This window comes from Mycteria americana, chromosome 2, assembly GCF_035582795.1.
Source record: "Mycteria americana isolate JAX WOST 10 ecotype Jacksonville Zoo and Gardens chromosome 2, USCA_MyAme_1.0, whole genome shotgun sequence".
In the NCBI taxonomy this organism is placed as follows: domain Eukaryota; kingdom Metazoa; phylum Chordata; class Aves; order Ciconiiformes; family Ciconiidae; genus Mycteria; species Mycteria americana.
The window spans coordinates 153,336,936-153,361,835 of record NC_134366.1 but is presented as its reverse complement, the minus strand read 5'-3'; the positions used below and the strand labels follow the sequence as shown (position 1 = coordinate 153,361,835).

Here is a 24,900-nt window from a genome sequence, read left to right as displayed (position 1 = left end):
CAATGAATAACCTTATAAAGTAAATGAAAACCAGGTATTGTACTGCAAGTCTGAATAAAACAAAATAAGTACCATCTATTTTATCATGCTTTGATACAGAACTTTTCATTGTAAGTAATGCCACTTATTAAAGAGAAGTATTTAGGAACTTAGTGTTCAAAAAACATGCTTGGAACCTTACACAGCAAACATGCCCATCTGAAATTCTAAAAGCAGCATAGGACAAAGAGACGTAAGTTAATTACTCCTTTTTTTCCTCAAGCCTTTTCTTAATTTCAGTTTTCTCTTCTGCTTAAAAACAAAGACCTTTCTCTGCATACACGGTCTCAGAAATTTCTGTGACTTCCAGATTTGGAAAGCCTCATTTCTGGACACTCCTCACAAAAAAGATGTGACACTCCTCACAAAGATGTGCAATAGCACAACCAAATAGGCATAAACTTAAAGCATGGAGGAGACTTTAAGATAGAAATGTTCCATGGAGTCTGTATTTTCCATAAATATATGTCATTAGTCTGGATGTGATTAGACCTGAAGAATGACATAATGCATCTAACTCTCAGGAAAGATGTTCCCTGACACCATTCAAACTCTGCAATGCTACGGGTACAGATAAAAGAGGAAGAGTAGATAACAGGATAGCTAAGAGCAGAAATATTTGTTAAAAGAAGATTTAGAGTGAAAGGCTATTTGACTACGTTGAGGTGTGAATAAAATCAGTTTTCCTTAATCTTCTTTAATAGCGTTAAGCCAAATCTTCCAGTTACCCTTCCTATAGATACAGAGCCTGTTCCACACTTCTGAATTTTTTTAATGAGGTAATTCCCTACTAGTTAAAGGTAAGTTCTTGATCTTAAAGTGTAGATCCATACCCACAAAATCACAGCTGTATACTGGACAGATGCTGATATTTTTCCTCAAAAATGTAAGCAGACGACTAACTAGGATAAAGAAAATACAGCAAAGACAGAAGCAATACATTTAATTTTGCAATTACATAATATACGCTATATATAATATACACTATATATAATATATGCTAGGTAAAGACAGTAAGAACATGGAAAATGTGGGTTATTCCTACCCAAAGATAAGGATAATAGAGAATAAGGTAGAAAACAACATGCAAGAAGAAATCTTAAATTCTCAGTAGCATGAACTCTATAAATCAAATGAAACCATGTAGACTGCATTACTTTTTCATAAGTCTCAAGAGATAAACTAAATGAGGAATTCAGAGAGAGAGCTTTTATGATTTTGTTTCTCTGAATAAAGTTCACATCATAATTTTATAAGGGGAAAAAACACAAAATAGTAACATTTCAAAATATTAATGCACTATAGTTACATATTGGATTTGAAATATCATAAATCCTGAAAAGATAATAAATCTAACTAATAAGGTGATTTAGGTAGTCAAACATCAATACTACTTCAGAAAAGATACCCAACAGCATAGATACAAATACACTCTCTATTGTCAATAAAGGATAGATGAACTATCCTAAATCAGATATCTCCCTATTCTAAATCTATTCTCATCCTAGTGATGTCAAGAAGTTTCACCACCTACAGAATCAGATTGCCCAGTAGATCACACAGTTAAGACTGCAGGAATGGTTTCCAAAACACAGAAAAGCAGTAAAAGGTGTGTGATTTGTTAGACATTCTCAGGCCACCTCACTATTTATGATCCATTGTAAATTACAATTATACCCTGAATTAATGCAATTTGGCTAGGACACTGAAGTCCAACATTTGACTACATCTGTGCGCTACTCACACTGGAACTGCAATTCCCATCCACAGAGTCCCCTTTTCTCTCTTGAATCCAATTCTTTGTTACTTTGGTACAGACTAGGCATATTGTCTTTCAAAGTTTTATAGGAAAAAAATGGAAGCAAATTTTAAAATAAGCAAATACATGAGAGGACTACCTGTTTTAAATACACCATTTATTAATTGCAAGAAGAGTCCCTGGAAAATGTGCAAACGCCCTTTTTTTTCAAGAAAACAATTGGTCTTGCCATATAGTCAATCTGCATTACTTCTCACTTGTCACAGGTTAAAAGATCCTCATAGATTCAGCATGTAGCTCTTTTTGTAAATTTTACCGACTTCACTGCTTTTCAGATTCCACAGCATCCTCGTAAGATCCTTTCTGTACGTTCTTCCCCAGCCCTTCCACAGCACACTGAAACTTGCATTAGGGCTATGGACCTTTTCTTCTTCCCTCTCCCAATCCATTTCTTTTGAAAACTGTTCTACTGCCCAGTCACTTTTCCTCTTCAGCAATCATAAACTAGTCCATGACTCCACTCTGCTCCTCGCCTTCTCACTAGCTGGTAATTTTATACCAGTCTTCTTCTTTTACCATAAATTTTGATTTATCCAATGCTCATGATGTCATTTATATTAAGTACTAGTGTGCTTTCCTCTCTCTCTGTGTCCTATCATTACTTTGTCTTTTCCAGCCTCATTCATTCCCCATTTCTAACCATATCTCCCTTTTTATAATTTTCAATATATTATACTTTCAATTCTGACTACAAAGTTCTTTTAAAATAATCACCACTTTGTTTTGAATTATTTTTGACTATTGTTTTACTGCTTCAACTGATTCCATGGCAATACATAAACTACAAAATTATAGTAACATTAAAATTATTTCTGAAATACTTTGTCTATGTACTTCCAAGTCTAGGAATACTTCCACCCAGGAGAGAGCCATAAATATTCCATGGATAAAACAAGCCATGATTCCCTTCAACTTGAAAGCCAATCTATATATATATAAAGACTTACTATTTGTAAGCATGCATTAGCTTTGTATTTTCTGATGTGTTTAACCTACCATTGTTATGATTCCTCTAAAACGTTAGTACTATATCAAAGAAATACAGCTTTCCCCCAAATAATTACAAGGACACTCCATTTTTACATCATTCATTCTGAGATGTATAAATCCATTTCAACTATTCTGTCTCCTGTTGGTCAATTGTATTAAAATGTCAGCACTTTCCCATGGTTCTGTTCCTCAACTGTTGCTTAGAAATTAAAAGTGTCTGTGCCAAAGGTTGGATATTTGATGACACTGCAATCTTCTCAATAGGCAATGATAATGAAACCATTACGGGATGGTTTCCAGATAATAACCATCAAATCTACTGTCTCCAAGTAGGAAAAACAGGGGAAAACCAATAGTGTTTCCTTTGCTATCTCATGAAGGTAATTTTTGCATTACCTGGATGTAATTACCTCCATCTGGATGGAGACGCAGTTTGCTAGACTGCGTTCAGCTTCCAAAACTTTGGATAGTGAGACTGATTGAACACTTCAAAAACAATTGACAGGGAAGAGAAATGAGTATCACTGCCTTGGTACCCTAAACTATGTGCTTTCTCCCTTTAAATAACCCTGATGGGTTCAAGAGAGACTAGTGATGACACTAGATGAAAACAATTGCTTTTCAAGAAAAATACTATCTTGCCTAACCTTATCTTTATCAGCACAGGACACATTCTCTACCCATAGCCTACTGCTTTTCCAACTTCTTCTCTTAAGGCCTCACATATAAAAATGCAAAACCATGTGAAAATATTTGCATGCTGTGCTTTGCTTTTTTTTTTTTCCCTTCGTTGACCAAGGAAATGTGATTAGAGGACTAGAGCTTTATTCACTTTCTTTCATATACCATCTATTACAGCTCAAAGGCAGGGGTGCTGAAAGTAGAAATGCTCAATAATATTAGATAGGAACAAATAACTATTCCACATGCTCTTTGATTCGGTGGCGTCCTGAGAATGCAGTATTGTCTGACAGAGTGATGACATTGGCTAAAGGAAGGGCACACACATTCAAGACATGGCTTGAATTTTGATGCAATGCTTACCTATGATTCTGCAATTTTACCCTTCCAGTCCTTCAAAATCTTTGCATAAATACAACTGACTCTTGTAATATACAGAACAACAGTTTTGCAAATAGCCTCAGAACTTAGAGATTACAGACAATGTTAAGAAAACATGTTGATTTCTGATATTCAGAAACAGGAATTTTATCAGCATCTTCTATTGAAAAGCCTGAAACATAAGAACCATTCTACTACTGTATTTAATGACCTTAAATTGTCCTCCAACAAATTTGCTAATCTCATTTCTAGCCATGCATATTTCCTGAATACTAATGCTTCACATGATACAGTATTACTATTATTTTTTCTGTTATTTGGAATTATTTTTATTTATTTATGTTTTTATCTACAATTTGCTCACAGTCTCAGTTCCTCACTTAAGGTATTTATGTAATCAATATATATTTTTTCTCGCAGATTTTCTTAGCTATAATACTGCCATGGCTATTTCCATGTGACTGGTTAAGTTAAATTCTTAACAAACAAAATGGACTTAAAAAGAGGAAAAGCTTCCATAACAGGCTATAGCAGAAAAATATTTGTATGAAAAGTTAATCAAAACAGGGCAACAGCAATATGAGGTGCCCATATTCCTCCTTGCTTCTCTTTGCAGACTGCCAAGTGCAGCCAGGGGCTAAGTTGTATTAGTATCACCTTGCTGTTTTCTGTGCAAACAGAACATTTAAAGCATTCTCAGATGAAAGAAAGCACAGTCCTGTGCAGAGGGTAAATCCCATATTGGAAAGCTTCAAGGAATTTGAAGCTTCCTTAGGTAGATTCCGTCAGGCTACATCACTGGTAGATCATGGTCACAGATACAATATATCTCAACATCTAGGGGTGAGTACAGTGTTATGGCACCTCTTTCCAGATGTCCTGACTGCTATGTCTTGAAAATAAACTAAATGTTTGTAATGATATAGGGATGTCTATAGGGGACAGTAGTGTGCCACGTATAGCAGATAATGCAAATCCTGGAAGCTGCAATGATTTGTCACACTGGTACTCCTCCACTTCTACCACTTCAGTACACAGGGCTTTTTGACAAACAGAGAGAATCAGTTTGGAAAAGCATCCTAGGAACATAGGTATGCACTATTTGGTGCTCATTGTAGAGTGTTCAGAACCACCTCAGATGTTTCTGCCTCACGTATCATTGGCTTATGTGAACATACCATGGAAGACATTACTGATAATGTAAATCAGAGCAGAATTTATGCTCTTATCAGGCATCAGCCGTCACAGAAAGACCTAGGACTGTAGAGTGCAGAACACAATTTTTACTCAACTTTGTATCTATTCTAGACTTTGGCAATTGTGACTGTGGCTTTCCAAACCAATTCTGTGTATTCCCTGCAGCACTGGAGAACAGTGGTTCTGTTCCAGAAGGAAAAATAGATTAAAATCAGATAAATATCATTGTAATATACAAACCACCCTAAAGTGACAACTTTTTAATGTCCATATTTGTTTCTGATTTCTATTCTACCTGTTTTTTTTCTGTCTTACAAGATTTCACTCATGTTCCAACATCTAGAATGCCCCAAGAGCAGCCATCTAACAAAATATAGCTCCTGTTTCTAAAAAATGGGGAAGGTGGCACTAAACAAGTATTGCTAATAACTATGAATGTGCCATCTGCCTAGACCACAGTTGTAAGCCTGTGGTCTAGAGCTCCCATCAACTCCCATCAGCTGGGAGATGGAGATAATGCTCTTACCTAGCTACTATGTAAGGGAAAAGTCTGGACAGAGGCATTATTCTGCAGAAGTTGCCCTGGAAAGGCAACAGTGAAGATCTGTAGACATTGTATTTTGAATCTGTCATGCAATAGTTAAAACACTCAGCAGGAAAAGAAGATACATTAAATTCTGATCCTGACTCTTATGAGCAGTACTTGTTTTATCCTGTAACTTCCTCTGATGCATTAAAAAGTCAGGGAACAGGAAATGCAACTGCAGGTCTGGCCTTTTGCAGCTAGGTTTACTAATTCCTAGGTTACAGTCAATCCAGATTTTGCTGCTCTTCAGTTCTGACTCTTGCACTTTTCAGCAGTACAATAGTTGAGCTTCAACAAAAAACTTGGAAATTATCAGCATGTAGGTGAGCCTTAAACTGATATTACAACATTAATTTAGGAGGTGGCACAATTGGCCAATCTTGTAAACTTTAACTTGTGTGACTGGGAAAAGTGTTGTTATTAGAGTGAGACAACTAATACGCCCCGTAGAGAGAGATCTGCAGCCCCAAAGTGAACCTAAGTATTCATGGAACTGAAAAATTCCCATTCACTTGAGTAGATGGGGATCAACCTTTAAATACAGGATGAAACTGCAATCTAAAGATTCTCTTTTCTTTTCTTTTCTTTTCTTTTCTTTTTTCTTTTCTTTTCTTTTCTTTTCTTTTCTTTTCTTTTCTTTTCTTTTCTTTTCTTTTCTTTTCTTTTCTTTTCTTTTCTTTTCTTTTCTTTTCTTTTCTTTTCTTTTCTTTTTTCTTTTCCTTTCTTTTCTCTCTTCTCTCTCTTCTCTTCTCTTCTCTTCTCTTCTCTTCTCTTCTCTTCTCTTCTCTCTTCTCTTTTCTGTTTTTTTCTTTTCTGTTCTCTCTTCTCTTTACAGTGTGCTTATCACTATAATATCACAGTGGCTTTTACAAGTGCATAAATTAATGTGATTAGGACCTTTTATTGTCTGATTCAGACGAGCGAACAATACTATTATTATCATTATCTTTATCATCATGATTATTACTAGATTTACTTTTTATTGCTATGCATTTGTAGGAATTAAGATAGAGTCGAAGAATTGCACTTTATGTTTGGGGTGGAAGAAAGTTTGTGATAGTTTTTAGTTTCAGAAGAAATCCATTCATGTACAGGATGGAGGAAGGAAGAGTTCTCTTAGATTTGAGGACTCCAGCCGTATGGAGATATAAAATGTAGCTTGTATAAAAAAATTACATCGGAACATTATTTCTGCCATGTGTGATGGTGCAAGAAGGTTTCAGATTCAAGTCTTTAGAAGATGACTTTCCCACCATACATGCAGGAGATACCTTCGTTTGGTCAACTAAATAAGAATCATCATAACTCATACTTGGATTCCGGATGCTTGCACACATAGATAAATCATAACAAAATTCAAAACTAAAAAGCAAGCTAAGTCTAATATTGTGCCAGAACACTTCTTTTCTAATGCATGTGCATTCTAACACAATTTTTTACAAAAGCAGTTCTATTTTGGTTATTCTAAAACAGAACTATGTAATCTAAATGGTCTCTACATACTAAAAATTTCACACCAAAGTGAAAAAAAAATAAGGTACATCAAGCACACACGCATTACAAAAGCATGAAATGTGTTTTTATAGTCTCATGCTTTCATGTGGTTTTCCAAACCCTGACAAACCTGGCTCAGAATGGTGTTTCTTTTTCGGCAATGGTTTGTCATCAGTTATTGTACCATTCACCTTTTTCTGCTGGTCCTCCCATGTAACTTCTAGCATAAACCAAAAAAAAAAATCAGAAATATTATGTAACTTACATCATAAGACACCTAATATCATTTGGGACAACTTGATCTAAACAAATGTACTATCATTAACATGGCAAAAATTTAGATCAGTCCTTTAATTTAGAGGCCTGAGGTGGAGAGAATTAGTAAACATCTTAAACATGGAACAGAACATACTATACAAAAGTCAGAATCTATGTAATTTGTCAAATATTCTGCTCTCTTTGATATTTAACAATTGGAATAAAACCCAGGAGGTTATTTATACAATAATTTCTTCAATTTTTAAAAGTTAGTACTCTATATTCTATAGCTTCTTACAGTATCTTTGTGTTTCTGTAAATTAAAAAGGAAGTTAAAAGTATTTTGGTAAAAAAGTCTTTGAAAAGGTATAATTTAAAAAAACAAACAAACAAAACAAAACTGAACCAGCAATCATGTACTTTAAATTGACAAAGTATTTTTAACAATGAATTGTTAAGCCAACAATTCATTTAACAATGAATTGTTAACAATGAATTGTTAAGCTAGGTTGGATTTACTTTGTAAATCTGGGATTTCATTTAAATTCAGTTTTTATTTTAGGCAGATTAAGTTACTCAATAAAAACTCTCTTGATAATTATGGATCCTGTACCCTCAAACTGGCATTTCTGACCTAACCACTCAGAAAAAGAGCTCTGAATAGGAGCACATACACTCTCCTCCAGACAGAGACCCCATTCTCTAGACCTGCCAGATGTTAGTCTTTCTGAGGTTGTCAGATATTTTTGGTCTACACTTTAATTCTCCATCTTCTGACAATCAAACTTGGTGGTTAGCATAAATACTATAGGTTTCAACCTTTCGGTATCTCATGCCAAACCCAAATCTAGACCAATTAACTAGACAGATTCAATACCCTAAACTCCATTTTTGCTTTGGGCTGTTAAAAACCCGTTTATTTCACTGATCCCGCAAAGCACAAAGTTCCTCACAGCCATTGCCCACAGATATAACCACTTTTATGGTCACAGAAATAGCCAGTGATGGAGAAGAGTAAGATAGATATGGAATACATTTTCAATCTTATAAATTCAAAATAAATTGACATAAAGTGATATTAGGCTATGACTTTTTTTTTTCTTTTTAAACAAGACTTGAATGCCAGATATCCATCTTTTTAAATGATGGATATCTGGCATTCAAAATGTAAATATGTAAAAATGTTATCTGTAGGCATCGTGCAGCCTTCTTATCTGTGGCTGTTTTTCTATGACAGGTTGCTGTCCTATAAAAGGTGGCTTCGATTTTTGAAAATGATGGAGTTGTAGGCTTCAAGTAATATATCAATAAAATTGTCAATATAATGATTTCATGACACTACAGATATGCATGCTGAAACAGAAACTGTCATCTTTGAAGCACCATGTGTAGTAAGTACTAAATAAGAAACTTCAAAATGAACATTCTGTTTCCAAACTGTGGAAATAAAATCTTATTATGCTTCTTCCTAACAAAAATGTGATTCTTTCTTTTTCTCTATGAAAATACACGTTTAGCAATGAAATAATTACTGATACCATCTATGCTTCCTTTTTCTTGGATAAGTCCAGAAGTGTATGCTTAACTAACACACAAAAAAAATTCAGTGACCTTAGTAAAACTCCCTTTGAATTTAAGGAATAGTCACTGCTAGGAAAAAACAACATTAAACAATCATTTAGCTCAAATAGTGGAGATACTTAGATAAAAAGTAGGGAGACAGTAATCTCAAACACAGGAGTTTGTCAGGATAGATAACAAATAGTCTAAATACTTAAGAATATCAGGAAGCCCAGAGTGATTTCCACACTAGCTTTCTGGCAGTTTTAGAAGACAGGACCTTCTCAGTCAGGGTTCTTTCTCAGAACTCCTGATTCAGTTCTGAACCTAAAAACTGTACTTTCCTCAGTCATCAAAATCACTTATCGTACCAAAGTTCCCTACCAAAATAAAAGCTTTCCTAAGCCTTGCTAATTTTTTGAGAGCTAAGTATCTAGAAAATAGTTAACCCACTTGGGAGTACTCTAGAAGTGCTTCTATAATAACACTTGAATTGACAAGCATGATGAAATAAATATCAAATAAAAATATAACTCTTTGAATAAATATTTTTGCCATGTGTTAACCTTAAAAAAGCAAACACCCCACCCCACCCACCCTATTATAAAAAGCAAGACAGGCTACTTTTTTATGTTTATACTAAAAGTGACAGTATGAGCATGTAAACACTTTCAGAAAAGTTTCCAATGATCATCCTTCTATAGCTTTAGTTATTCTTACTGCATGTCAGCATTACATTCAAATGGCTGCTTAATTTTATCAGCAGTTAAGTACACCTCTTAGACTGAGTATATGCAGATTGGATGTACTCCAGATCATGTGAAAAGCTTCATTAACTTCTAGAACATTGCAAGAGTTTGGCTAGTAATGGTTATTATTTCAACTGAGAAATAAAAATAGATATATCCATTAGATTTACTCCAACATTTAACCTTTTCTTCACCATTTTCTAATTCCATTTCCATATCCATGCTCTACAAAGCTAAGAAAATATGTTGTTAAATGAGAGCTTTCTGTTTGGGAACTAGTAAGAGATGCTGATGAATAGGCAAAATGCTAAATGTCAGTGCTGCCCATATCCCCTCTGGTTGGATAAATATGCATTATAGTCTCTATATCTCTTTTTTTCCCCCAAGGCAAACGGCCACCATCTATCCTCTTGTTGTTTTAACCAAAGCCAACTTTGGTCAAATTGTAAATATTTGGGAAGAAACCATACAGTTTTCTAATTCACCATTCACCTGTTACCACTCTTACTTCCCATACAAATGAACTTCAATCTGTCTTCTGTTGTGATAATTAGTTTTGACTTAAGCATAAAGAAAGGTGTAAAATTATTGAATATTTATACAAAAAGACCTCATATAGACTATAGAAAATACGAGATTTTTGAGTCAGAATATTTTAGTTATCTGATGCACATTTGGGGCTAGAAGGATTTGACAGGTGCACTGATCCAGATTTTTCCCAACAGTATGAAAGGTACAATCTTTAGATGCAGTTGTTTCATTAGATGCAGTTGTTGCACCTACCCCCTGGACACTGCCCACCACAGTGAATGATGTAGCTGGGCTCTCCCCGCTGCACATCATGGTGACACTTGGTTGTGTGCCATTCCCTCTTGAGAATGATACTCACTTGTGCTGCCTGAGAATGATACTCACTGTGCTGCCTGGGAGAGGGGGGTGGTGCGCTCCAGTACATCTAGTGTTAAGTACAACTTCAGCATTTCTTATATTTTTGTTTAGAATATTCAATATGAAAAATATGAAAAATATGGAAATAATATATGAATAGTTGCATATTTCCACCTTTTCTGAATTTCTAAACATGGCAACTTAGCACCAGGAATGTTGCAGGTGAACTGGAATGATACAGCAATCTGCAGAAGTACAAGATGATGCAGCGAAATACCAGATGCTAATGATGAGCAGTTTTCTTATGCAAATACTACCCTCCTCCTTTCCTTTCTCCACACTACAGACAGTAATAGCCCTTTTCACAATTACCCTTTGCTTGAAACATTATTATATAATTTTTTTACTTGAATTTGTCTTTTTTTATTAAATCCACTCAGCTTTTATATTCTTTTCAGCACTGAAAATTTCTGTGCATTTTTATCAGTGCATTTCTAGTTTTAGACTTTTAATTAGGTTATCATAAAGTCTTCACTTTTTCATTAGTACATACTTAATTTAGTCATCTTTTCCTGCAAATGAAAAATCCTCAGAACTTCTTTCTATTTTTAATTTTATAAGATGAATGCTCAGAAAGGAATTATGTTCTTAATAATGTATGGTGACAACTACTGTAAAAATGAGTCAAAAGTGGATTTGGCTAGTGCTTCTTAAACACAAAGCCGCACGGTAACAAGCCATTAGAACTGTGGGATAAATTGTCAAAAGCTGAGAAACTGTTTTGAACGAGATACTCAAGATCTTAAACTCATGCATTAAGAATACAAGAAGAAGAAGAATTAAAGACAGAGAAAAGGCTAAATTCATGTTATATATGCTTTAATTTACAAAACAAAGGCCCTAAGAAAATAAAAAAAAAAAGCCATCAGTCTCAAGAGTTCACACAGACAGAAATATTCTCAGCTGTGGTCAAACCCCTACTAGGAGAAAGCAAATGGCTTCAAGTCATGATACATGAATTGTCCCAGATGTACTGCATTATATCTGGAATGAATCCAGTCTCACCTTGCACCACCAGCATGCTACTAATGGCATCAAGGCCAGCTCCAAGTGACACAAAGTCAGCAATGAAGGCTTATGCCAGACTGCTGCTGCACCTACATCAGAGAAACCTTCAGATGCCTCAGTAAAGCAGCGCAGATGTTCCCCTACCCTGCTGTAACAGGAACCAGACTCGTCCGATATCTGAAGACAAATAACAACACAGTCTTTTTCTGAGAAATTTAGAGCAAGACTTCCTGTCTCTCCAGGTAACATTCTACAGAAAATCTGAGGACACCATTTTGTACCTTCCTCTTTTGACACAGTAACAGGAATAAATTGAACTACATTTTTTCCTCCATACACTGGAAGAATATTTTACAGAATGATGCTATACAGTAGTGCTCAAGGCATTCACCTGAGACATGATGACCTGTGTTTCCTCCAAACAGTGTCTGGAGGACACTGAATTTGGGTCTTGCATCTTAGAGCATTGTCCTAAATGTTGGTAAAGTGTGGACAGGATAAAAGCAGGGACAGCACCTCTGCCTTGTGTGTTTTATGAGCCAAACAGTGCACATGTGCGCGCACACGCACACACCCCTTCACACGCACACACCCCCCCACACACACACACATTCACATGAAAGGAGTTTGCAAATTTGTGCCAAACCAACAAATGAATGCTGGGATATGTTAAAAATGTTTTAAAATAAATAAATTGTTATTCATAAATGTCTATGTAAGCATCACTTATATTGTGGTTTTAACTAATACAGCATTCCAATAAAAATTCTGACATATCTTAATTATTTATTGTTTTGATTTCATCTTCCTTACTGAACTACACATTCTGCAAAAAAACCCCTGGGCTTCATTTCCTGGGGCTGCAGTGGGAATACGTTAAAAGAACTTTAATGGAAGTCATTAGGTAGGCAATAAAAAATATTGCCACATATCTACATATTATCATTACTAGTGTAACAAAAATGGTAGTGCACTGTAGGTTATTCCTTTACTCCAGAAATGTTTTCTTCAAATTGACTTCAAGGCTACATTAATTATTTGTAGCTGTAAATCACTTAACAAGCCTAGTCCAGCAGCAGTCTCTTCTCATCATATTCCCTAGCTGCGAATCCCATCAATTCTGTTCTAAGCTTATTTTTAAAATGTTTTACTAGTGGATCCCTCTATATGGGGAATAAATTGATTCGAATCTTCTATTGCTTATTTTAAAGAAAAATTGTAGATGTACTCAAGCAAGGTCACAGAGAGTACTTGTTGCAATATCACTTAGTAAAGTCACAGCCTACCTTTAGCTAAAAATCAAAGTATCATGTTGCCACTTTTATAAATATAACAGAGTTGTAAAACATGAAGAAACACCAGAAAAACTTAAATGTACCAGATTAGTCAGAAGAAAAAATACAGTCAGTTAATGGTACATTAAATATGTATATATAAATATTTAGTAAAGTATATTTAAATATCACAAGGTTATATTATTTTTAAGCCACTATCATTTAAGCCACAATATTATTTTTAAGCCACTATCAAGGCTTTTTTTCCAGGACTGTTTGGGGCAGAGGGAGGATTTGTTTGTTTGTTTCATATCTTCTTATATGTTTTTAAAATATGGCAGTTTTGCTCCCTCTTCTGGTTATATGCCTGAAACACGTTAGAAACGAATGTGATATAGCTGGCTGCTGGCTTATTATCAATAGGCATATTTTGAATATCTCAGAAGAATAGCTCTACTGAGTCACCTGTTTGGATAAGCGCTGCAGGTTTATGCTGGCAGGGCTAATTTAAGGTGGGAGAAAGGGTGCAGAGAGCCTATGAGGGAGGCGAAGACACCATGTAAAGATAGCGCTGATGTTCCTGTAGATTCCTGAGGCACAAGTCGTAGGAGACTGGGGATCCAGTGTCCTGGATAAGCACCACTACACACTTGTTCTGCTCATATTCCTTTCCCCCAGCATCCATGCCTGGTCTGCTGAGGACCAGACACTGGGCTAGATGGATTTTTAGTCAGACCTGGTATGGCTATTCTCATACTGCTATGGAAGGTAAACTCAAAGAAAGTCAAAATATCTCCAGAGTCTAATGATTAATGAATTTAAATAAGGCAAATTACAAGTAATGGCCAACATAAATGTGGAGCAAAATGCAAGCTTCTGCTCTGCACCTCTCTCCCACAGTCTCTGCTCAGTTTACATTCCCACTCCCTGGGTGTCAGGGAGTGCTCTGTGCAGGCAAGGAAATATAAACAGCCTACAAATCCACCCTGCAGAATGCAGGATGTAAGGTTTAGCTTGGTATAGGGGTTTTTTTCCCCCAGGTTATTTTTATTCTTTACTGAAAAAGGTGCAATCTTAGAGCAAGTCTTCAAATATTTTCTATGCAGAAAGGTAATTTATTATTATATGACCACACATCTCTCACACACACGAAAAAAAAGCTCTGCAAGCAATCACAGGTATTCTACCTTTTTTAAGTGCAGTTAAGATTGAAGTTTATGGCACAATTCTAAAATGTTAAAAAATTATTCAGTTCAAAAAATGGTTCTGAAAATAAGCCAGTAGTTTTAAGCACTAATATCAACCAATAAAGAAAATACAATAAATGGCTTACAGAAAGATGAAAACTATAGATTGGTTTCTTTAGAAAGTTCTAGGTTCTTCAGAATATCAACTACTACTAATTAATGACATATAAGTTTTCTTATTGCTCAAATTTACATGCAAATTTACATGCAAATTTTACATGCATCTTTACACGCAAATGCTGTCCACAGCAAAACACCTGTGCTATTTTTCAGCATTACTTATAGAATGTTAGATTAGTAACCAGACAAACTATGCTTGACTAGCAGACAAAATGACATCACATTGTCATGTACCAGTCTTAGAAATGCTACTTTATACTGTGATGTAGTTTTGAAAGATGCCACCTCACATTTTGTATAAGTCAAATTTGAAGCTATTTATGGACAAGTTAATAGACTCTTTCTCATCTGTCATATTTCCCTGGTAGTTTTAGAGCTAAAATCGTAAAATAGTCACCTATATCATAAGGAATTTCAGCAGAATGTAGGTTCTTTTTCTGGAGAATTTGCATCTTATGGGTACTTTACTTGTCCTGTTTTGTGTTGTTGTGTTGGGTTTTTTTTATTTCACCATTTTCCCAGCATGCAGATTGCAGTTATCTGCCTGCCTACAACTACCACAGTCTCAACAGGTCTATACCTTACTTAAACCTTACTTTCCTTGAACTAGAATTTAATTAAAATACAGTATTACTCTGGGTACTCCTAAGACATATGAATATGTTAAGTATTCTCACAGCACACATAAAACACATATTCAGTATCATTTTTCATGCAAAATTCAAAAGCTGTCATGGTCTCTTAGTGAAGTCTAGAATCAGTGGGCCAGGGGAATAGAGAGCACCCAAGAGACTCACAGCAGTCATGTTTAGTAGTTCAGACAAAGTGTAGGCCCCATTTCCAGGAATCCCAAATGGTCTTAGATGGAAGAAGATGCTCAGGTCAGCCAGCAGGGTGAGGATTCCCTCTGGCGTGACAGCCACATGCTTGTTTTTCAAAAAGGAGTATGTATACGCTATTTCTGTAAGTCAGTTAAGTAGGTCCATCTGTCATCACTTCTTTGACTGGGGTCCCTTTATTCTGCCTAGTTTGCACTTCAGTCACCTAAATTCTTTAGATTGTGTCTAAACTGTGCAGCAAGTCTGGAATACAGCATACTTTCAATTCTAGGCCTCCAGGCATCCAGACTGCTCACAGAGTGGTGGGACTCCCATGCGTGCAGAAACCAGAGTGCATAGAAAGGGGAGGACTCAGTGACTTGGGTCTTGTCTTGGTATAGACTCAAGATACAAATACGCTCCAGAGACTTCTCAACCTGGGAGATGAGAACTGGAAAGCATTCCTGATTCCCATAAATAGACAAAGCTGTTGTGTAATTATGTAAAATATTCTAACAAGTGAAGGAACTGATAACCTGAAAGGCTTAAAATTTTTCTTTAGTAACTATATCATCTTTTATGTACCCTAAATTAAGACAGTAAAGGACAGAATTACCTGGAGCCTTTTCTCACTAACTCAAATGATCAAAAGGTGTCATACAAAATACATGAAAGAGAAATGCAAAAGACCTGAGGAAAAATTGAAAGGGATAGTGGGTTTGGTAACAAATATTTGAAATAGAATATTAGGCACAGACCATTCTTTTGGAGTAAAAGAGCTCTGCAGAAGAAACTTCTAAAACATAAAATGGACACCTTAAGAGAAATTAATACATATATGAAAACAAACTATCTTAAATACAGGTTAGCAGTATTTAGTTTATTGTGCAAAGTACATCTTTCAGGCTCTATAATTAAGTATATAAAATATTGGTTTTGTTGAAAGAGTGGAAGATAAACTGAGAACAAAAACAGCTTTAGCCTGGCTTAATCACTGATCATTGGTTTGTCAACCTCATCAAGTCAGTGGCAAAAGCCTCCAACTTTACCAGGACTGGAATTTGGATCTTAAAAGTGTAAGACACTGAACTATCTGGTAATTAGCATGCATTACAGTTACAGCAGCAGAATTCCAGCACTTGAATTCACTCAGGACTATGCTGGCACAGCCACTAGAGTAAGGGAGGTGACCGCGTGCCTCGCCCTGCCGGGCTGCCGACACAGCACCCTCTCTGCAAAGGCACCTCATTCAGTCTGTCTACAGTGGGTAATAAGCAGCATATTAAAAACGGTGTGGTTTTCCCTGCAACACAATGAACTAGCACAGGCAAAGCTGAATCCCTGTTCTCCTGATACCTGTATTCTTTCTGCTAAGTTATTCTAGGGAAGAGAAAGCTAGGAATAGCCTGTAATAGTGTAACTGGGGCTATTCCCCATGTGGGCTCCTCATAGAGATGGAAGTGTAAGAGTGAATATCTAAATTTTAATGAAGCCAAGGCACTATCTAGATGACAGTTCATTCACTGGCAGAAGATACTGATGAGACAAAGTCTAAATGTAAAATGTGGCTTTAGAAGTATGTGGAGAAATAGTAAGAGGTTTCTTCAAAATTATCAAAGCAATTTAGAAGCATGAACTCGAATAAAACTTCAAAGTAAGCTGTGGTTGTTCATTGCGACTTTCCTATTCTATTTTTAGATAATAAATCTAAATCTCCATGTTAACATTTCAGTGCTTTGAATTAAGCTTATTTCTACAGCATTTGAAATAGAAAAGAATATTGAACATAATAAGAACTAGACAATAGAGATGATTGCTAATAATATAAGCCTTTCTCTACCAGTATATGCTAATTAAAATGGTCCAGCTCTCCTGTGACTAGCAAAAACGTGCCAAACATGTAAAATACATAGCCAAGTGACATAAAAGTGTATAGACCTGGTAAAAAGTGGAAGACAATGCAGACAGTTTTGTAGATGTCTGCAAACTGTACTTGGTCTCTTAGGGCAAGGCAGACTGGGAATTCCTAAATGAGCAAAAACACAGAAACTATCCCACTAGTTCTAAATAGGCAACATCATCACATATCTAGGTGGTGTAAACTACGTCTTCAGTAATACAGTTAGCTGTAAAAAAAAAAAAAAAGCTGGTGCTTTTGATTCCAAGCAAGATTTTAAAACCACAGTTGAAAACAATTATTTTAAGTGCAAGAAGTAAAACAACACATTTGAATTGAACGTACATGAACTTACTAATTTTGAACTAGTAGAACTAAGCAAGACACACACATGCAGCAAAAAAATAAGTAAAATTTCTCAAACACCCACAATTCACTAGCAATATCATCATCAACTTGCCTTTTCGCCCATTAACAGGTGGGTTTTGATGTTTTTCCTCATAATCTTTATAACATTAAAAACAGACAATGATGATTAACAATTGGAACAGCTACTATGATGAACAACACACACAATATTTTGCAAACTATGTAAGCACAATGCCATGCACTATGCTTGAGTTATCACAAAACACACAGAGCGAACAGTACACAGTACACGCACCAGTGAACAATACACACTTAAGAGACAGAACCATAACAAAAGCAAGAAAAATGTAAACTGTACTATAATGAAAAATGGCAAGGCAAAGATCTTAAAGGACACTTTGCATGCTTAAGTGAGAACTACAGTTAAAAAACCCCTCTGCTTTCCAGCTCCCAAATCTTGAAATTACGCTAGCATCCAGATTTCTGAACAAGTAATGAGCCCTATCACAGTAATTATTCCTGACTTTGTTTTAAAAAGAAAATACTGATCCATATTTTCTTCTCTTAAATAACAACGGGAGTAGGGTCCAGGGCACGGGATTCCAAATAAACTGTGATTCAGGCACTTACACTTTTAAGCAGGGATGTCATTTTAGGCATACTTATGTTTAGCTAGTAATTTTTCCTACCAGTTAGTACTAAATGTGTTTCTTGCTCAGCTTGTCATTTTTTCGGGCCACCCCTCTGGAGCACTTAATTCTGTCCACATAACTGCAGTAATAACCTCAGTGCATTATCCTTCTCTGGGCTTCATTCCATGGGCCTTGAGGTATGTATCGCACTGCCTACTTATAGGCAGCTAAGTTTAGCATTGGTCTAGCCCCAAATATTTATAACCAGAAAAGCTTATCTGTGGTGCTCTTCCACATCCACCACAGCTGATGTATTGTCACAGACAATTATTAACAGGGATAACACAATGTAACCTATTAACAGTGCACATAAATGCACATTTATGCTTTTATGATTCCTCCTTTGAGAAAGAAACTTAAGAGCAGAAAAATGATGGTTGAAAAAATGTTTAGATCTCTGCATGTCTTTGAACCTGTACGGTGTGTGTTTTCTGAAATTAGAAGGTAAAGTTGTATATTTTAATCACATGGTATTTGAGTTGAAAAAATATTTGCATCTGTTTGGTTTGATCATCATCTTTCAGTTCTCATCACACTAACTTCCTTTTTCTACCAACTGAACTGTCTTCCAAGTAGGATGAGGGACATTATACAAAATATTCGAAGTATTTCCATGTAATGCAGTTTCCTACTATTTTTTGTTCAGCATCATCAGTCCACCTACACAAACTAGGGAAAAAAAGTGTCATGATACAATAATGTTTACTTCCCTGCTTGTAAAAAGTATCAATGCAAAGTAGAGGGTACCACATCTAAGGTCTGTTCACCCAGATCTGCTAAGGCTGTAATTTGGTCATAGTGACAGAGTACTTCCATAAAGAGGGATAAAAAAAAGTTTAAAAGTTAAGTGACTTTTTGCAGGTTGAACTATTTTAAACATTCACAAACTGGTAAATAAACTATGCTATATTGAATTTGTTTGTCTTGTTCTTACATAAAATGATATAATTGTTGTCTGGATTTTGACTTTTAATACATTTACAAGCTGGCTGGTAAAGCTTTCCTACATGCTCAGGGGAAAATGTTTCTAAAGGAGATAGGCACTTGTGGTCAGACAGACCTGCCTCGACCTCTGATTCCTGAACTCCAGTATGCTTGTTTTCTTCATCTCCTGCTGCATTTGTATAAGCAAGGTATGATAGGGGAAAAAAAGCAAGACAAAAACATGCATGCTTTGTTACAAGCTGTTCAAATAAAAGATAAACATCAAACAAAAGACATTCACAATAACATACGAACCCTCAGTCTGTGGCATAAATTATTTTTTGAGTGAATCAAAGATTAAATAAATCCTTGTGTTATTTTTCTTCATATCTCTGATTTACTCCAATGAGATCCTTCTGCAAGTAATGATGGTCATATGCAGCCCTTAATATCCCTTGTTGCCAATTTCTTATTAAATTATTGAAGCACTGGAAAGCAGACAATAAGTACCAAAGCAGAGAAAGCAGACATATATTGCTAGATAATTGGTTTAAAAGCATCTTCTGCTTGGTTTTGCTTTAGTTTTTCTAGAAATAAAAGTCCAAGCCTCTGTTCTCGACGAGCATATTTAAAATCATGTATAAATCATAAGCAAGTGGGCATACTCAGTACCTTAATAAGTGCAGAAGAAACAATGCAAATGTTTTTCCAGCTTGGAAAAAAAATCCTCAATTTGCCAGATATGCTTTTTACCTGAATTTCAGAGCACTTAGAATTCAGAAAGGAAGACACTTTTCCATCAGTAACTACAGTTGCCTAGAGCATATCTAAATATTAGAGAACACTGAAATAGTTGGAAACAATGGTGACAATACGGTTAATGATAAGCAACACAAATATTTTTCTTTTATGTCATTAATAAAGAACCATAACTTTCTTTTGTGACAAAGCTCATCTAATACCAGGGTAAAAACAGTAATGATATAGAAGAGTGTTGAGCTGAATAACTGGTGTACCATATGCCAGCTTTAATTTAAATGTCAGTTATTCATTAAACACTGTTTTGATGTGATGCAATATACTGTAGTTTTTCAAGGTTCAGATTTTGATTACTTATTGATTTTTTTGTGTTCCCTGTTCCCAGAATTTTTTCCAGTTCTCTCATTACTTGTATAGGTTTATGTCCCACTAAATAGCTCATTGAATTATTTGACTTCAGGTTTAGCTAGCATGTAATAAAAATGTAAAAACTACTTGTTCTAACAGGTTATTGTTAATAGGGAGAGAGATTTAGGCTATAATCAAAGCCAATGCAATGGAAACTAATATCTACATAGATTTCTGCTCTATAATTCTGTGATAAAATCAGGACATTTAAATTCCAGTTGAAATCATGACATTGAAAATTCCAATTAAAATATTCAGTAGGGACATCATCTATACAGTCAACCTTCTCTCAAAGAAAAGAATGTATAGAAGGTGTGCCAATGACTTTAAAAAATCGATTCCAGTAGAATTGAACTAAAATGTTTTTGGCATGTTGGTACCCTGAAACATAAATAAACAACAGCTGTTATGAGCACAGCTGTATGACTCTCTACTCATTTTTCTTTATGTCTTTTGTAGTCTCGGACCTAGATGGTAAGAGCTTCAACTGGCATAAAGAAAGAGGTGTTTAATTCCTCCTTTTGCCAATCCAAGAGAAACTTATGAACCATTACTTCCCTTGAAAGGTTGGAACCTTTCAACTAAGCACCCTAAGCCCTGTGTTATAGGTAACATTTGTTCAAGTTTTTCTATGGAAAATGTACTAATGCAAATAAAATATTTTAATATTCTTTGGGGGCCGAGGACTCTGCCACCTCTCAGGAGAGTGAACTAAGCATCCACAAGTAAAAACCAAAGGTATATTTTTGCAAATTCCTAGTTGAAATCAAAAACCCAAGGTAGATTCATGCATTATCCTAAGGCAGTCTTGTTACTGATGTTAAGTAATCTATTCTTTTTATTTTCCTGTCAAGCGCACATAACGCAAGTTACCCCATGCACGCACGAAGATGTCTAACATCATACAGCCAGTACCACAGAAATATCCACACAAAAAGGGGGTGGGTGCAAAGATATGTACCTTCATTTTTCAGACTGCTGTGTTTGACTAAGTCATCAAGTTCCTAGCCTAGCTGAAGGTAGTTCAAGTTCCTATCCCATATTACATACGTGTGATCAATCACCTTTTACAAAACAAACTACCTGTATGCCATATATTCTAAAAACCTGTGAAATCACAGCTGATAGAGTATGATAGAATTATGACCAGTGTGAATACAGGTTCTCTGCAATTGCATTATAATAGTCTTTCTCTGTCTCCCATCAAACTATGATAGGGCACTGGAAAACACACAATAAAATTCCTTCTCATTTTGCAAAATTAACAGAGAAATTATGTTTAACATAATTAAACTCTCATTTAACAGAGAAATTATGTTCTGAATGAGACAAAACCCCTTAAAATAAACAGCATGTCTTTCTGCCTGTCAACAGTATCTGTGTTTTCCTAACCATCAGAGTGTCTCAGTAACTTGCACTCCATACTGCATAAGTTGCAACAACATTACAATTGACAGTATAGATATTTTCTTTTTAAAGATTTGAAATTGTATCTGAGAGATATAAAAACTGGAGTTACGGCTGATAGCTATCCCTGATTAAACCTAATCAACTACCCCTGTTAATTCCATTCGCAGATAATTTTATTCTGGAATAAGACCACCCATACCTGAAGTTAAGAGGGGACAGTTAATCAGCATTAATGTCAGCTTTAACAGCCTCTGAAATAACTTTGCCAAGACATGAGATTATTATGAGATCATGTAATTAAAGTCTGTACCATATCCCCACTGAGCTCTACTATTTGCTAAATTTCTAAGCACTTCATTTTTATACTTAAAGGTTTTATTACATTTGTTTGGCCTGACCTAATTTTCTAGTATTTATGGTTGGGTGGATGGTTGGGGTTTTTTTTTTTTGTAGAGATGAAGAAAGAAAGGGCTATGTTTATTTTTTAAGAGGAAAAGGAAAAATCTATATTAGGGAAAAAATACTCTCTCTCTGATTAGTAATTAACAACAAACTGAAAGGGCTAATACTGAATACTTTTCAGAGCACTTTATGGTGTTCCATTTTAATTAGCAGCAAGCAGTCATTGAGTCATTCTTCTACCAAGGCGAGTAAGAACAAAGAAATATATTATATCCATATATAAATGAAAAAAATCTTGTTAACCCTTAAGAACTATAAATATTCCAGTATTCACTTTATGTCTATAGCGCTAATAATACAGAACATGTAAGAGTACATAACCATTTCACTGCTAAAAACAAGTTCAATTTAATACTATTGTTTTTCTACAAATGTTCATTAGAAACAAGATATCTCTATCTCTAGCATAATTTAAAAATATACAAGCAAAAGTTCAGCTAAAAAAAAGTCTTCTCTCATTTCAGTAGTGAAAATCCAGTAAAACCTTAAGTGGTCCCAGACTTATTTTCAGAACTATTTTCCAGCCATCTAACATGAAAATACACTAAACTAAGAAAGTCTAAAGCAAAACCCAAACTGCCTAGATGCTTTTGATATATTCTGGCTAGATAAGATAATAACATGCATTTCAGAGATACCGAGTCTTTCTTCTGAACAGGTAAATCTGATACTGGCAGCAAGACAGCTGTGGGAAGCTCAGGAATTAGCCAAAATGTCATGACCATAAAAGATTGTAAATGCAACATAGCTAATGATATTTGTATGATCTCCTACTGAGCATGTGGGACACTGAGAAAAAGATACATAGGTCAACACATTACTGTTAGGAATGGTCCTCCATAGCTACTCACAGCTAGATTTCTTAAAAACAAACTTCTCTAGTTGTTTCAGAATTTTGAAATAAATTATTCTGGGGAAACCTAGGTGTCCTGGAGCAAAAACCTGCAACCACGTAACACAGTTCACTGAACTAAATCTACCCCAAATCAATGTCTCTTAATTCACTTATTGTCTATAGTGCTAATAATACAGAACATTTAAGAGTACATAACCATTTCACTGCTAAAAACAAGTTCAATTTAATACTACTGTTTTTCTACAAATGTTCATTAGAAACAAGATATCTCTACCTGGAAAGCAGTTACCCAGAGGGTTTCTTTTCCTGTAGATTCCTTCCCTTCCAGTTCTAGTCACATGCCATAAGCACACCATATTCCACATTATACTGAGTGCTGCACTATAACAAAAAATCTCCCCAACTGCAAATTACTCCCTTATTTCTACTTGAGTCTCTGCATTTCTACTACATCTTAAGAAATGGTATGCAGTTTCAACCCTGTAACAAATACAGATTATTCAAATGTATAGAAACTAAATAAGACTACTGGAGGAGTTACAAACATAGAAGTTTTTCTTTTTCTCTTTTACAAAACCGAGATGACTTCCAATTCCTGTTTGTCTATAATGTATCTTTTACTAACTCTTTTATTCAGTAGGATTTTAACTTAATCTGGTCAACAATAAAATCCTTGATTTCAAAATACAGAAAGGTTAACCTTCACAGCATGTTTCCATACCATATAGAATCCACTCTTCTCATTTAAGTATATGTTTCTGTAAGTGCAGAAAGGACTACTCTGTGACAATGACATTTTCCAGCATGGTCATATAGCCTTCCCAACAACAGACAACTGTTTTGATTATTACCAGGGTATATAATAACACATAAACATCTCTTCAAATGTCTATAAAGCTTTCAGGTTTACTTGCTGCTTTATTTGTTAAATAATAACATAAACGCCTTCTACTATAGTCAGCGCTTTTGATTCTACTGAATTTCAGTTTTTATCACTGGTACTTCATTTGCTTAAAATAACTTTTTGTAAAATTCAATTCTCCACAGTAAAAAACTGCTGTTAATCATAATTACATTCTGTCACTGACTGAAGTTAGGTAATCTGCTGTTCTTGTAGAGCGTTATTCCTTTTAAAGAAAATTATTATTCCCCTTAAAAAAAAGGATTAGAAAATCCTAAAGAAGGATAGAAAAAGCCTCAGAGTAGAAGTATGTTGTTACTAGAATATGAGTTCTTAATTCCAGACAGAAAATTATATAGAATACTGTGTGAAAGCTGTATCTATGGATTATGTTTTTAACTACAGTTTACCACCTTTATACATGTCAAATTCAACATGAAACGTGTCTAGTTACTGTATCTTGAGTCACTGATGATGCTTTGATTGTATATTAAAACTCCAATACATAGGATTTGGCAATTTTCCATAACCCAGATTTTCCAAAAGACTACTTTAGACAGAGGTACAGGAAAATATTACTCAGTCTTCAAGTAAAAACAAACAGAGTTCCTCAAGTCCCAGCAGTACTTACCAGAGCAAACAATTCTAGCACTCCTATAAAAAATAATTATTTTATTGTATTTATTATATTTCTCTCCATAGAACCTATGATGTAAATAAGACTGCTACCCTCTCTAATCAAACACAGTAAAAATATGCAGTACTTCACAACTGCTGCCCTAAAGAGCTCACAGTCTAAATAGATATACTAAGCAAAGAGCAGGGAAAAGTGGTAAAACATGAAAGCATATACAGCAATGACAGCAAACATCATGTGATTAGATGCAATTATTTCCTGGCATATCTAGACTGTATTTCATACAAGCATTTCACAACACATAAGATGACAAAGAAATGAATATACTAGGGTGATGATCTGAGAAAACAAAGTTTTCTCTTCATGAAGTTTTGCTTCCAAAATGGAAATAAACACTGTAAACACTGTAAATACTA

At 35.1% G+C, this 24,900-nt stretch overlaps 1 protein-coding gene across 11 annotated transcripts in view; it reads right to left on the bottom strand.

The window, feature by feature from the left end:
* Positions 1–24,900, bottom strand: part of RIMS2 (regulating synaptic membrane exocytosis 2) — a 495,218-nt gene that overhangs the window by 112,259 nt on the left and 358,059 nt on the right. Inside the window, exon 29 of one of the 11 annotated variants that reach the window (XM_075495103.1) lies at positions 7,318–7,407. The exons of the other annotated variants lie outside the window; for them this stretch is intronic. Coding sequence (XP_075351218.1) covers positions 7,318–7,407 — 90 coding nt within the window. The remainder of the gene's footprint in view (positions 1–7,317; positions 7,408–24,900) is intronic. 11 annotated transcript variants of the gene reach the window in all.